The 16,841-nt window shown below is 34.7% G+C and overlaps 1 protein-coding gene across 10 annotated transcripts in view; it reads right to left on the reverse strand.

Moving 5' to 3' along the window:
• Positions 1–16,841, reverse strand: part of Epha5 (EPH receptor A5) — a 347,746-nt gene that overhangs the window by 56,089 nt on the left and 274,816 nt on the right. For 5 of the 10 annotated variants that reach the window (XM_052735292.1, XM_052735288.1, XM_052735285.1 and 2 more), the window contains one exon: positions 3,497–3,562. The exons of the other annotated variants lie outside the window; for them this stretch is intronic. In XM_052735292.1, coding sequence (XP_052591252.1) covers positions 3,497–3,562 — 66 coding nt within the window. The remainder of the gene's footprint in view (positions 1–3,496; positions 3,563–16,841) is intronic. 10 annotated transcript variants of the gene reach the window in all.

The following is a 16,841-nucleotide window of genomic DNA, read 5'->3' on the forward strand; positions in this document are numbered from 1 at the left end:
GTCTGCCTGCTCCAATTGCACAATTTTAACCAAACAGTCGATGAATATGTCACTCTGTACATAAACAGTTCCTCCTATGTTCCAAAAATATTATTTTTTTCTTAAACAGAGAAGACGGTCTTTATTTTCCTCATATAATTATTTTATTGTGCTTTGAAATGATTGCCCTAGAAGTATACGTAAGGTTTTTTTTTTTTTTTTTTTTTTTTTTTTTTTTTTTTTTACAGGAACCATCTGATTGCCTATTCTGTTGTTTTCAAGAAAAAATATTTTGTAGTATCTTTCTGTAACTGAGATGAGCTTATATGTAGTCACTAATTAGTGTTCACTAAAGCTCCCAGAGAGGTGCTTGACATATAAATATAGCCATGACCCTATGTGAATTTAGAAATCAAACCATCAGTTTCCTTATCAGTCCTAAGAATTAAGATGATATATCCTTGGAAATAGTAATACCAATTTTGAAAATTTGATTTTAGCCTTTAGATTACTAGTTGAACTTTGGAAAACCCATAATCCATGCACAGATAAACACTCTCATCTATGTAAGGATGAAGATGTCAATGAATAATTTATTTCTGGGTATAAATTTAAATTTGATAATAAATTTGGGATATAAGTGTAAGGCACTCCAGAGTAGCAAGCAATACACAGAATCAATGAATTATTAATGGCTCTCTTGTGTCTGCTGAGGAAATGTTTGGTGAATGGAATAGCCAAGAAGAAAGTATGAATCCTGGTTGCAAGAACAGCCTTCAAATGATCAGAGTATCCTATTATCTTAATCTATAGTAATATATTATGAACATCTTTTTCTTCAAATTAATAATGTTGTATGGAATACCATGTGAGGAGGGATAGTTTTGAATTCTTATTTCTTTAAAAGATTGAGAATGAGTACATTTCTTTATCATTCTTCTGTTTTGAAGGTTAATTCCAATGTACTTTGATTGAACTTTATGTCAATACTTTTGAAAACTTGACAATTTACAGAAGCATTAGCATTCATGTCTTGCACATAGAAACTGCCAAATACAAACACAGTCTTCTACAGCAAGGGGGCACTATGTAACCAATGCTGGCCTGAAATTTGCTATGATAACCAAATGGCCCCACACTCACAAAGATCCACCTACCTCTTCCTCCAGGATGCTTAAATTAAAGGTCTGCCCAACACACCCACTTAAAGTATTCTTTCTTAAAACATATCTCTGTGTACCATCACATTCACTTTTTTTCCCTGACATAATAATGATCCTAACCTTTGTATAATGTTCAAATTAGAGAATTTCATGGCTGGAATCTTAAAAAGACAAAGGCACAGCTTTTGAGTAAAGTTTTTGACTTTTGAACTTCAGGAGTTTATTCAGTTAAGTCAGGTATTTGGGCTCATGCATTTAGTCTCAGCTCATGGGAATATGAAGTAGGAAGAACTCAATGAGTCAAGGCCACCAGGGGTACATAACTCATTCCAGGTCAGTCTACACTGCAGAATAAGACATTCCAGTGGTAGAGTTGGGAACACACAATGGAGAGTTTTACCCAGTTAAACACAGATGTTTTACTTAAAAGTTGTTTGCTTTATAAGACAAAACAAAACAAATGAACATTAGGTTTTCAGGATATCTACTAAACACTGGATGGGTATATTTTGACTTATGGGATAACATTTTTCAATAAGTGTATGGTAAGAGTATAAGCGAGTGCATATAAATGGGTTATTGAACGTTTAGATTGTCTTACTAGCAGAATGTTTTGACTCCCATCCATATTTTTTCACATAAATACAAGGAAGCAGAGATGACAAGATCTCTGTTGATAGGGACATGTAAACTACAAATACAACTCATTGAAACTTCTCATTTGTACTTCTCAGGAGACATGGTTGTACATGAAAAAATAATCTTTGTAACTATGGAAATGGCACAATGAATATTTTATCAAAAAAGCCTTTGCAAAACATTGTAGTTTCTGAGAATTTGTAAGTGTTTTGTTAACTTAGCCATAATATCCTTTTATGATTGCTAACAATAGAAAACTGAAGAATTTCATAGTTTAAATAAGCTAAAGATTAATTATAGTCTATGCTCACTGTTGAATTAAAATTTAATTCACTTAGAATTTTAATATAATACATTTCATACATGAGGATTGGTTTCACATTTCCTGCAAGGTTTATACAACTATTCCAAGAAACATGTAGTTAATACACGAGAAGGAAGGTTAAAGTTAGGTTAAAAAGTTAAGATGAGGATGCATCAAAGACTTCACAATTGATTTAAATTTAAATGTGTGGGCCCCATTTCCATACACACACATTTCACTAATCAGCAAAAATCTGTTATTCTTGAATAATTTTAAATTACTACATCAATAATAAATGTAGTAATTTAAAATGCCACCCCTGGCTCAGAGGCTAGTGCACTTGTTGCTCCTCCAGACAAACTGAGTTCTTTTCCCAGAACTCATTGCGTCACACATGACCATCCATACATAACACTAGCTCCAGAGGATCCAATGTCCTCCTCTGGCTTTCATGGTCACCTGCACACCCATTCACAAAGCCACATTCAGACACACACAATACAAGTAAAATAAAAATAAAAAAATGGATTTTAAAAAGGCCACCAAGTAATCCTGTATAATGCATTTAAAACTGACTTTTATTGGCAATTTTGACTACAAATAAAAATAATACACAAATGCAAGGATTGGAACTCTAACCTACAAAAGAAATGTCTGATTTATTTTACAATCTAGCTCCCTATGACACAGGAGTCCCTCTAATTGTAAGAGTAAAGTTCTCCTGTCCATCCTACCTTAAAATATTAAAATTATAAGCTAATTACATATTTAAATTTTCTTTCATTTGTACATGATTAAGGTTATCCCACTTGGACATTGATTCTTAAAAAAATTTATATTTTTTTTTACTTTAGTGGTATCAAAATAGGAATATCACTTCAAATAGAAGAAATAATTCAATTCCATTTATGATTACACTATTTTCTCATCAATGTCACATGTATCCATGATAGTTATGATGATAGAAGACTGTGGTCACAGTATGGACATTCCATGGATCTGGGAGACAGAGGAGGTGATTTTACTTGGACAGAAGTAGCATTATACTTCCACGCATGATATGGATTTCATTGAATGGAACAACAAAAACAGTGACATGTTAAATGTGACAGATGCTGTACTCCTTGGAATTCCTACTTCAAATCAAAACCGCTGGAAAGCCTTGTAGAAGAAGCAGAGATCTTGACAGACACACTCTGCTCTGCTCACAGTATTTTATTTAAAACGACCCGCTGACAAATTCCTTAGGAGGTTCTCTTGGGAATGAGGTCCACGTACTCGTCTCAACTTTATAGAGTGTAACTGGTTCCCTAACTTGCAAGATAAACACAGATGGAGGAAGTAAAGGAATGCTGGAGGTAGTACATAGAGGTGGACATCATACAGAAGTGAAGCAGGAGGGAACACTAACCATATTAGGCTTGGATGGGCAACAGCGCACAGGGAAGAAGCCCTTCCACAGCCACATTCGCAGCAACTGAAAAGCAAACAAGAGAGCCCAAGATAAGGAAGCGATCCCTCTCCCTCAGAGCAGCATAAAGACACTGTGGCTTCCCCTCACGTGTCTGCTTTAATTTTCCAAGATATAAATTCCTACATGTATGCAATCAAATTTTTCTCATAGTGTCGTTTAACTTAAGACATCTCACAAATTAAAGAAGACAGTGCTGTTCTAATGTAGCTATTTTTAATTTACTTAAAATTATTATTCAGTAGGAAACATAATGAGTCAATATATTTGAATTCATTGCATTCAATTAATATAACATGCAAATAAGATAAGAAAATTTAAATATTTTTATGAATTCCCACAAAGTTGTATTTTGAAGACGTAAGTAGTTATTTAGTGACAGATTTTGTAGGTAGCCTCAAGTTTAGAGTGAGAACAACTAACTAATACTTATGCCAGTGAAATTGCTTATCATATACTATTGAAAACGTCATGCTAGGTGACTCTAAAATAACTTTTGGAAGACCATCAATTTTTATTTCCATTTTTGGATGTTGAAAATTCACTCCTAACTGTATAATTTCAGATTATAGCTATATAAAAATAAATTATAGATAATACATACATTGCTGGAGATATTGCAACACTCAAAATTACTTTTACTTTTCCAAATGCTGATAGAAAATGTCCAGAAATATGAAGTAAATTATTTAATAAAATGCATTTTGTAGGTAGAAACCATGTAAACTTATGGCAGAATGCAGCAAAGAAGTGACTTCGTGCTTCAATGAACTCTCTTCCATTTACATTTATGAACAACATTTAAAGTAATTTCTGGAGAACAGTAATGGAATTTGGTAATGATATCATACACCAGCCGGTCCAGGCTTACGATTAAAATCTTTCTGTTTTGAACCTTAACTTGAAATGTATCTACTGCATGTTATATGAAATTTAGAAAGTAAAATAAAGACAATCTCCAATATATTTCCAAATGCCTATAAAGAGAGATAAACATGTCTAAAAACAATACCAATGGATTTTTCAAACAAGAATATACAGGTCTGTATGTCTTATTTCCTTCTCCTTTTTCCTTCTTTTTCTCTCTCAAGCATCATGATACATTTATTCCAAGTATTGATAAGTGTCTGAGTATTTGGTTATCATTTGATAAGGAAATTGATACTATAAAATTTCTTTTAAATGCAAATATCCATGACTATATATTTTTATAATTAATTAAAGTTATATTTACATAAAATCATAGTTATATAGAAAAATTAAAGTACTTCACTCTTTGGGCAGATTTTAATATATTTGTATTTGTAGTAATGTTCTGAGATAGCTTCATCCCATCTCAATGATGAGTAAACTAAGGTGCTGGGTGTCTATGTTATTCCAAAGCAAATACTAGTTCGTGGTGGATCCAAAATTCAAATCATGTCAGTGGATCCACAGTTCCTGTTCTTGGGTAGCATGTCTCATGGTCTTTCAGATAGTGCAATGGTTATAATGGTTCCTGCCATGTGTCAGCACTCAAATTACAGGTACAAGAACACTGCTCCATGGCCCATGCCATCTTATCAGTCTTGCATCAAGAACTGTTTTACTGAAAACTGTGGCCTTCACTTGGGTATGACTCTTTTTTTGTTTTGTTTTATTTTGCTTTGTTGTTTTTTCGAGACAGAGTGGCTCTTTTTTTTTTTTTTTTTTTTTTAATTGATACTGCTAATACACAGTAGGGTGTAATAGAGACTTATACTACAAAGTGAAACGATATTGTTTGGTCTTGTAATTTTTTTTTTTTTAGAATGTTAGTTTCTTAAGATGGAGACACTTCCTAGATTTTGCTGCTTTTGCAATCAAAGTTTAAATGTAGTAACAATATTTTCTTAAAATTGTTGTTAACAATACAATTACCTTATTTACTTATGTCTGCTAGTATAGGATATGTGCATATGCATTAACTGTCCATAAGAAGCACAACTCAATAAATAAAACTAAACAGCAATTAAATGAGGCAAAGGTATCCAGTCAATTTTAGTGGACAAATGACAACGTCATTTCACCCTAATGTACAATTATCTCCATGAAAAAGGTTTATAAACACACTTAGAATTGTGCTTAAGAATACTGCACCAGCCGACTGTGAATGGACATTATCTATCAGAGTTCTAACAACAACAAAGTCATGATCCTAACAATAACAGAAATGTTTTATTCAGTGCTCTTAGGTATAAAAACTATCAGTACTATATCTTATGAATTAGAATGCATGCCTCTCTTTTCTCCTCTCTTTTTTCTACCCCCATGGAATTCACTATAATTTAAAAAAAATAATAATCTATAATTGTATTCCTGAGAATGATAATTCCCTTAACCCATCATGAAAACTTCACTTTTTTGATACATTTATTAAAAGACACAGAAAACTCTATACAGTTTTTTTTTAATCATTGCTTTAGATATTTTACCTACTGTCTCACTTGTTTTAAGATGGAGAAATAGATTGACAGATAACTAAGTTACCTTCTCTGGGTTGACAGCTATGTCTGGGTTGACAGCTATGTCTGGGTTGACAGCTATGAAACAGTGATAATAATTTGTCCTATTTTACAGGTTTTTCTTTTCAAAATAGAGTGAGAGGATATATAAATATGACTTTGATACACTGGACTCCATTAGAGCAAATAGATATAATTATTTTTAACAACATCATAATCAATGGAAAAAGATAGATCCTTTTATCAAAGAGTAATTCATTATTTTCATGATTCATATATTATTGCCATATTAAATAGCTCCCATTATAATATAATTGAATATTTAACTACATGCAGATAGATATAGTGAGTGGTCAGTGTAATTTTTATAATTTTCACTAAATACATTTTCTCAGGGTATAGTGATGAAAGCCTTTGTAGTACAATATTAAAGTGTGCTACTTTTGATTATGTTGCATTTGTTTAACTCTGTGAAGCTGTGTTACTGTGCCTGTGTAAAACATCTGATGGTTTAATAAAGAACTGACCAATAGCAAGGCGGGAGAAAGGAAAGGCCGGGCTGGCAGACAGAGAGAATATACAGAGGGAGAAATCTGGGAGGAGTTTGAAGATATAGGAGCCAGAGAAGGTGGAGGACTCCAGGGGCCAGTCACCCAGCTATACAGCAAGCCTTGGAGTAAGAGTAAGATTTATGAAAGTTAAAGAATGGGGAAATGCCCAGAGGCAAAAGATAGATGAATTAATTTAGGCTAAGAAAAGCTGGCTAGAAACTAAGCCAAGCTAAGGCTGGGTAATCATAATTAAAAATAAGCCTCCGTGTGTGATTTATTTGGGAGCTGGATGGCAGGTCCCCCCCAAAAGAGCAAAACCCCAACAATAAGACTTTTTGTATGCATGTTATTAAAAAAAAAACCTGAGATTTTGTTTCTCTGCATATTTGAAGTATACAGATAACTCCATAAACTAGTCTCTTAAAATAAATTCATTGGAGCTTGTCACAAGGACACAATACCACCAGGTGGTATATAAACATGTTTTCTTATTCAATCAATAGTCCAGAAATTCAGGCCTTTAAGATAATTTAGAAATTGAAAGTCAAATGTGCTCGAAATAGCAGCCAATAAAATTTCTGAGAGCAATGGCTGAGCATAGGGACATCTGCATTCCTGGCAGCTCTTAGCACCTGGAACTCTACAAGTAACTCCTGGCAGCTATAGCAAGATGATAACTAGCTACGTTTCAAATCATTTAGCTATTTCAGGCTTTCAATTAAAACATGGTTTTGTTTTAATAAGATATTTTCTGTTTGTCCTTGGGAAGATTTACATTTGATAACACAATTTCCCATACATAAATATGTGATGTGTGTGTGTGTGTGTGTGTGTGTGTGTGTGTGTGTGTGTGTGTGTGTGTGTGTGTGTGTGTTTGAGAGAGAGAGAGAGAGAGAGAGAGAGAGAGAGAGAGAGAGAGAGAGAGAGAGAGAGATCATGTGCACCTGTGCCAGTGTGAGCAAGATAATCTCGCTCCTATAGAAGCAGGTGATTAGACCTCAAGGGAAGAGATCCTCAAGATACTACATCAGAAAAACAAGACTAAAAGTTATGAATGCATGACAACTTAAATTCAAAAGTAAGAGATTATAAGAAAAACAATTATAATGCAACAGATAAAAGACTAAGGCAGCAAAAGAGCCAAGTTCAAAAAACAATTGCTTGGACAGAAATTGTTTTCACTTTATTAGTAAAATAAAACGGCTGAATCATTTACTCTTTACAAATGAATCCACAGTGAATAACAGTACTTTGCACTGGAGGAAACAGAGAGAATCTAGTGTATTTATCGCATAGATGACACTTTCCTTACTCTCAGTAGAGTACACATTTTTAATTTTCATTGACATGAGATAATAAACTAGGAAGCTACTCTCTCAGGTCAATCTGGTGACCAAGTGTGTCTGCAGCCTTGGTATTTGGATCCTACACATTGGATAAAAACAGTTCTTTGGGATCAGAATGTCTGCACCACTGTTGCAAGATATAGCAGGTATCTGAGAATCCTTTTCAAAGATGGGCCTGATAACTTGTTAGGACATTAAGAGGTCAGCAATATTAACCACTTTAATCACCCTGTACTGGATATAAGTCTCCCCACTTCCCAACTTGTTGTTTAATTCTTTGTACCACATTCTTGCCCACATGCTGATTTCCTTGACCTACTCTGAAAACTTAAGAAGTTTCATGAAAACTTTTGTACAGAGCTCTCTTTGTGTTCAGCACTGTTTAAAAACAAATCATAGAGAACACCAAAACAAATTTACACAGTGTAGCCTGTAATGTAATCCAACAAATTTAGTTTTGTTGTAAAATGTTAAAAGAATGTGACCTAGTTTGTTTCTATTGCTGTGATGAATCATCAATCAAGACTCAGTTATTGAGGAAAGGGTTTCTTTCTGATCAGAGTATCCAGTCCGTGATTAAGGGAAGTCAAGGAACTAAAGGCAGGAGGAAGTTGGAGGTAGGAACTGAAGTCAAGTCCATAGAGGAACTCTTGCTGGTTTTCACCTCATGGCTTGTTTAGCTTGTTTTCTGGTAGAGCTCAGTAGTAACACTCTAGGCACGGCACCACCTATGAGGGCGGGATCCTCCCACATCAATCATCAGTCAATAACAAGCCAACCTGATAAAGGCAATACCTTAATCTATGTTCCCTCCTCCCAGGTTGTATAAAGTTGACAAAAATTAAACAGCACACGACTCCTTAAGCATACTCAGCATTCTATGCTCCATTATATTATTCAGATGTGTGTATAATAGAGATGATATCATGTAAGCTGAGGGAAAATGAATTACACATTTCAAAATTGTGAAGCCATGAATCTGTCTTAAAGAGAAATGTGCCACATAACTGTCACCCACAATCAGAGGGCCTTATTCAGTCCCATGCATGTTCCTCTGGACCTTCCTCAACTTAGCATGCCAACCTTGGTTGACTCTCCAAGGGAGGCCTTACCCTCTCTGAAGAGTGGATGGTGTGGGATGGGGAAAGGTAGGGGGAGCAGGAGAAGAGGAGGGAGGGGGAACTGGGAGTAGTATGTAAAATGAAAAAAAAAAAACTTTTTACAATAAATAAATAAATAAAACACTAAAAAAGAAATCTGCAAATGCAAATAAAAACTAAGTTGTTTTAAATGGGGAATAAAAATACCTACTCAATTTATTACATTGAAAACAATAATTTGATCCTAGGACTTGTAATGCAAACTACATGAAAGCTTTTAAAAAAACAAGCATTTAAGGAAAGAGGACTTTACACTACACTTCAATCCCTTTTTTCTATTCTTGCAAGCTGTACGTAAATAATGAGTCCCACAGTTATTTCATTTAATCATTCTAATGAACCAGAAAGCATTAAGCATTAAGATAGGATGAGATCCTCTGTGGATTCTACAAAGGAAGGCCAACAATAAAACTAGAAAATTTTATTGAACATCCTGTGTGTATATATATATATATATATATATATATATATATATATATATATATATTATTTAAGAATGTATTTGATAGATCCTGAACTATGGTCAGATGCCTTGGTCACCCTGGATGCAGGGGATAGGGGCTTGGATCTGCTTCAGCTGAATATACCAGGCTTTGCTGACACCCCATGGGAGGCCTTTTGAAGAAGGGGATGAGGGGTGGACTGGAGGGAAGGCTTGGTGGGAGGGAGCCGGAGAAAGGATGAGAGGGCCATCTGTGGTTGGTATGTAAAATGGATAAAAAATATTTTTAAATGTAAAAAGAATATATCTGAACTGCAGTGAATATCATAAAATATCTTGTCAACTTTTCCCATTGTAGCAGAGAAGTCATTATCACTATAGGCAAATATTGACTGAGAATCTGTTATTCACTTTTCCAATACAAAAATTATGGCAAAACAATTTACTTCTTACACATACTATATTGTTTCTGATCATAGCTATAGATTATAAACAATGAAAATGATTTTAGAAAAGAAAACAAATAAAATAAAACAACAAAAGACAATGACCAAATTTTATCTTACCACAACAAAATGAGTAGCATTGATTGTAAGACAAAAATATCAGTATTATTTCTACAGCAATTAAGAACTTCTAAATTCTTTCCAGGTTAAGAAGTTTTGATGTGGTACTTAGTCAATAAATACTTTGTATTGAATTATACATTCATCTTATAATGGTCTCGGGAGAATTTATTTAATGAATGAAAGAGGATGATTTGTAATTAGCATATTAATTATCTGCATGTTAATAAAATCTTCTAAAGTACATGGAGGTGCTTAGGAGCAATTTGTTTCCTTGTAGGTACTTCAAATAATCTCCTGCAATTTGTTTACAATATTAATTTACATTGTCTACAAATGAAGTCTGACATTGCTAGATAACTATAAATGCTATCATATTTTTTAACAAGTCAAACAAGGTTTTCCCTAATACGTATCTGTAGAGGTTTTAGTGACATATGAGGTTAGTGTTGTAAGTTTCCTTTGTGCTTTTATATTTCTATGCCACTTACTTAAATATTTTAGCTATATATTTCACATACCATCACTAGAGAATTGTCTTTAGTCATCCTCCTTAGCTGCTGGACCACAAACTTAAAGTTACCTGAAAACAAATTTCAGTTTCCTCTACATGCCTGCCAAGAGCTAGCCTGCAATTATTGTCAGATATTTTCACAAGAAAGATGTTGCTTTTTAACTTGCTTCGGAGTCAGAATATAACAGAATACATTTAATTCATACACATACAATATATATGCATATATGTATATGTATATTTAAGAACAACTCTATTTTTTTCATCAGGGAGATGCAAATCAAAACGTCTCTGAGATACCATCTTACACCTGTCAGAATGGCTAAAAACAAAAGCACTGCAGACAGCTTATGCTGGAGAGGATGTGGAGCTAGGGGAACTCTCCTCCACTGTTGGTAGGAGTGCAAAATTGTACAGCCACTTTGGAAATCACTATGGCAGTCTCCAGAAAATTGGGAATCAATCTTCCTCAAGACCCAGCTATACCATTCTTGGGCATATACCCAAGGAATGCTGAATCATACCACAGAGACACATGCTCAACTATGTTCATAGCATTATTCATAATAGCCAGAACTAAAGAATGGATTAAGAAAATGTGATATATATATATATATATATATATATATATATATATATATATATACTACTCAGCAAAGAAAAACAATGACATCTTGAAATTTGCAGGAAAATGGATGGAACTAGAAAATATCATCCTGAGTGAGGTAACCCAGACTCAGAAGGACAAACATGGTATGTACCCATTCATAAGTGGATACTAGATGTAAAGCAAAGGATAACCAGACAACAACCCACATCTCCAGAGAAGCTAGCTAACAAGGAAGACCCAAAGAGGGATGCATGGATTGCCCTGGCAAGTGGAAATAGATGAGATCTCCATGAGTAAACTGGGGATGAGGGATGGGCAATGGACGAAAGGGAATATGGCATGAGAACATAAGGGAATGGGATGGTCGAACTGGAACAGGGTGGAGTGGGAGAGCAATGAAGATGATAGAGGGAAATATCATGGGGATAGAGAGAAACCCAGTGTAGGGAAGTTGCCAGGAATCTCCAAGGATGACCCCAGCTTGGACTACTAGAAACATTGGAGAGGGTGCCTGAACTAACTGGCTTACCCCAGTGATCAGATCAGAGAATACCCTGTCATCACAGAGCTTTTCTCCCCAGTGACTGATGGAATCAGATGCAGAGAAGCTAGCTAACAAGGAAGACTGATTTGATGATGTTATGTTATCTATATTCATCTGTCCGTCCATCCATCATCCATTCATCCATCTAACCATCCATCCATCCTTCCATCTATCTTTCTATTTGTCTGTTATTTATTTATTTATTTATTTATTACTTTGGCTTTTTGTAGTTATTAAACTCACTTCTTTAAAACTGAAAGGAAGGATAGATACTGTAGACCACTTTCCAGATTATTGAATTGAATAACACAGAAAGATAATATACAACATTGAAGCAGTATTCTCTTATGGCATCACAATGAGAATATAATATGAGTAGTATCTTGCACCATGAAAATGTAATAGTCCAGAAATATTTGCATGTGCGAATGTGAGAATTAACTTTCTTATGTTTTAAAAAATTGTTTATATATGAGAACATAAATACAATTGGTGAAGAAGGAATGGTGGACGATGAGATTAGCCATTGCTGGAGGGAACCCACACCACAGGAAGACAATTGAAACTTCTCTAACAGATCAAATGGTCAAAACTTACTATTAAAAACTGCTGCTTTTTTTAGTTTTTACCTTCACTCACTTCTGGCTCATAACTAACTGGAAGCAGCCAAATCACCTAGAAAGCCTGTTTCTGTTAGCCTTTTTAAATGCCATCAACTCCTATTTGGGACATATGTGAAGGATTTCATACCCCACCCCTTTCACCTAGAAAGCTATTCCACTAGCCTGCCTGTCTCTGTCAAATGCAAATGATGTTAGTTCAATCACTTCTTATCAAATATCTTTTTAAAAAATCAACTGCCTCTGCCTTAGCTTCTTTCTGTGTATTTTCATTTCATTTTTACTGAAGAAACAATCTTTGGTTGCTCAATAAACAAAAATAACACATGAATTCAAATTTTCAGTTGGCTATACATTGACATCTTTTTCTGAGCAAGTACTGCTGCATTAATATGTGGTGATATCGTGTTCCACAAAAATATTGTGTACCCTAATAAACTTATCTGGGGTCAGAGAACAGAACAGCCACTAGATAGAAGCCAGAAAATGGTGACACACACACCTTTAATCCTAGCATTGCAGAGGCAGAGATCCGCCTGGATCTTTGTGAGTTCAAGGCCACACTGGAAACACCAGGCGTGGTAACAAAGGCCTTTAATCCCAGAAAGTGATGGCAGGAAGCAGAAAGGTATAAAAGGCGTGAAAACCAGGAACTAGCCTGGTTAAGCTTTTAGCAGCAGTTCAGCTGAGATCCATTTGGATGAAGACTCAGAGGCTTCCAGTCTGAGGAAACAGAATCAGCTGAGGAATTGGCAAGGTGAGGTGGCCGTGGCTTGTTCTGCTTCTCTGATATTCCAGCATTCACCCCAATAACTGGCCTTGGCTTTGATTTTATTGATAAGATTTCTGAGTATTTTCATTTCATTTTTACTGAAGAAGCAATCTTTGGTTGCTCAAACTTTTGAGATTCGTGCTACATTAACATAGAGCCTACTTGATGCAGTGGGTTTTATTTTATTTATTTACTTTGTAGCAAAGTAGTATACACACTGCAAAATACAAGCTACCTTCCTCTTTAGAAGGCAAAAGTGATCCTTCATATCCACTGGGCTTTATCTCTCCTTTCCTGTTTTCTGTGAATCCAATCTACTCCAGGCTCCTCATAGAAGCACATGATTTTCACCAGGAACCTCAAGCGCCCAGCTATGTGGTTTGTATTTATATCAATGAAAGTAGATAGAAAAAGTGAGAAGTGATAAATATGCAAAAATATGATTCTACTTTTTTTTTTTTTTTTGGTTTTTCGAGACAGGGTTTCTCTGTGTAGCTTTGCGCCTCTCTGGAACTCACTTGGTAGCCCAGGCTGGCCTCGAACTCACAGAGATCCGCCTGGCTCTGCCTCCCGAGTGCTGGGATTAAAGGCGTGCGCCACCACCGCCCAGCTATGATTCTACTTTTCATTACTTAAAAAACAAGGGTTATTTATGAACACTTCTGATTAAAACACAGTTTGAAAATGTCCTATTAATAAAAGGGTGATGCTAATTAAAGAGATGATTGCTTTTTAAGAAAAGAACTCAAAGACATAAGAAATTCAGTTTCTGACATGTATTTGTTTCCTATGCTATGATTTGTATATTTCTTTTAAACTTATTAAAATATTTAATTAGTTCTTTGAAAATTTCATACATGCTTTGATGATGTTCAGTTACCCTCAAAACTTGTATGTTTCTATCTTTGAATCATGCCTGTTACTACTATAAAGGTGAAATTAAAGGGACTAAAGATTCAGATTAATTATTATACTACCATAGAAATGAAATTATGCATCTTTAATGAAATTATCAAAACACAAGAAAAGTTTGCATTTTGTCAAGAATGTATTATGAGAAATTATTTAATTCTATGAAAGCAAATTTTGTTTGCTAAGGAAAGAAAATTAGTAATATCATTTATTATAGAATAGCCACAGGTATTAATATTATATATTATTCTGTTGAAAACTCTAAGCTACTTTATGCATTTTATTTATATATTTAATTCATATGTTTTATTTATATAATGTAATGTGATCAAGTTTGTTTACAATTACTTTATAAATGTAATTGTAGAGAAACATGCACAAACATATATTACCATACAGTGTACTTAAATTACATATTTGATTTATAGTTATGATTTAAGATCCCTACATTGTATCTACCTGATCAGACACTGAAAAATATTTTAGTGTTATAAAATTTAAACTAACAAATAAGATGCTGCTTCTTGGCTTAGATGGGCTAAACAACTTTGCTCTATTATTACATGCTGTGCTATCACGGGCCCACAGCTATGGAGTCACTTGATCACCCATGAAACCAGGAAAGCTGAAAGCAAATTTACCCATCAGGTAAATATGAATCACTCAGTATAACAAGTGAAATATCAAACAAGAGAAATAACAAAGCACCTAGTGCTGAAAACCTGTTGCAATTCAACTGACAGTAGCTTTAAAAACTTTAATATGTGCCAGATGCGTGATTATTCCAAGTAAAAAATAATTTTAATCAAAGGAGTGCAGATTTGCTTCTGGAGAGTAAAATCGAACAGGCACAGAACTGCCTGTAACAGATTCCATAACATCAGAAGGAAAGAGAACTCTTGGAGGCAAGTGAGAGATGACAGTGAACAAGGGAATACGTGAAAACTATGGAATGGTTAGTTTGGAGGACACTACGGAGGCGTAATGAAGTTATGAAAACAAGAAATGGAGAGGTTTTCTCTAACGTAGATGGTTCTAAACTTGTTAGGTTGTTGCTATTTCTCCTCTCAGGTTGGAAACTAGAGTAAAATGAGGAAATTGCGATGATTAACCATCATTGTATATTTGATTGGACTTGGGATCACATAGGAAATAGCGAGGCACACTCTTGATGTGTCTTTGGAATCACGTTTCGAGAGGACTATGAAAGAGAGAGAAAGACCAACAGACAGAACTAGACAGAGAGAGACAGAGAAAGAGAGAACCACCGTGAGTGTGGCAGCATCATACCATGGATTGAGAAAATAATAAAAGGGAAAAATGGAAGAGAAAAGCTAGCAAAATGTGAGCTAGAATTTCTTCCCTTGATCTTTGATTAATGAAGTGAACTGCTCTAGTCCTCTGCAAGCCAACAGCTATTAGACTGCGCCTTATAAAGCAATAAGTCCCAGAAAGTCCTCCTATCCTAAGTTGTGTTCCTCAATTGTTTCTTCCAGAGCAGGGGCAGGGGGCAGGGACAACACAGTGGTCAAAGAGCAGACAAATGAAATCAAGCAAAAATGTTCTACAATAACCTTAAAATATATTTATTTTAATTGTTCCATTTCAGCTTACAGTACCCCAAGAGAATTTTATTATTAATATACTTATATTTGGAAATCTTGAATTTTGATGACTGGTGAGCTACTCTGAATATAAAGATACATACTGGGCAAACCTAGTGACCCCAGGTCAATCCCTAAGTCACATTAAGGTGAAAGGAGAAACCAACTACACAGTGTTGTCTACTGATCTCAACCTGAGTGCTACAGCATGAAAACACATACACTCACACACACACATATAAACAAACACAGTAATAATAATAATGATGATGATGATGATGATAATGTTGATGATGTTGATAATAATAATACCTCAATAAAGGCACTGACTGAGAATTTTCCATTCTTCTAATCTACTGCCTATTGGGCACAAACACAGGGAAAGATGCATCTTCTCATTTTAGGGTATGTGAATATTAATATTTTGTTTTCCTGAGCATCATTTGTGTTTGTTTATGTGGGAATTATTTATCTACCCCCCCCCATGCAAAAGACAGAAAATTCAACAAACAATGCTTATTCAAAACAGGTGAGTCCCAAAAATTTAACTGCCAATAAGGATAACAGGTCATTAACAGAAGTAAGAATAGTAAAAGGACTCTAAATAATAGCTAATACCAACACACACACACACACACACACACACACACACACACAAACACACACATTAATGATTGTGGCCACAAGAAAGAAAAAACATGCATGGATTTTTGAAAGTCCATACATGCCAAAGACCCAATGCATAGAAATTATTGTCTGTGAGATGAGAGAAGAAAGGAGAAAGCAAAGAGAATTTTGTAACCAAGAAATCTGGACGACATTATGATTTATAGAATGATAGCTGTATCAGAAGACAGTTCTTTGACTTAATAGAGAATTCAGGTGTTTGAGACTGAGTATCTAATTTATAAGAACCATTTATTTGATTTTTGATTCATGCAATACCATGCAGAACATAGATCTTAAACAATATGACTTTTAGCCAATGTTCAAATTCATTTGGAACACTTTATTCTGTTTCCCAGAAATTTCTTAGGAAATTTATTTTTGCTGTTGTTGCTGCTGTAGAAGTTCTATCTTTGGGCCCAAGGAAATGCTTTGATTTTCACCACGGAGTTGCTTCTCAGTTACCTGTGGCAGCTCATGGCATTGTGCCTTGCA

The sequence above is a fragment of the Peromyscus californicus genome, unplaced genomic scaffold (genome assembly GCF_007827085.1).
Source record: "Peromyscus californicus insignis strain IS unplaced genomic scaffold, ASM782708v3 Scaffold_13__1_contigs__length_99412109, whole genome shotgun sequence".
Classification (NCBI taxonomy): domain Eukaryota; kingdom Metazoa; phylum Chordata; class Mammalia; order Rodentia; family Cricetidae; genus Peromyscus; species Peromyscus californicus.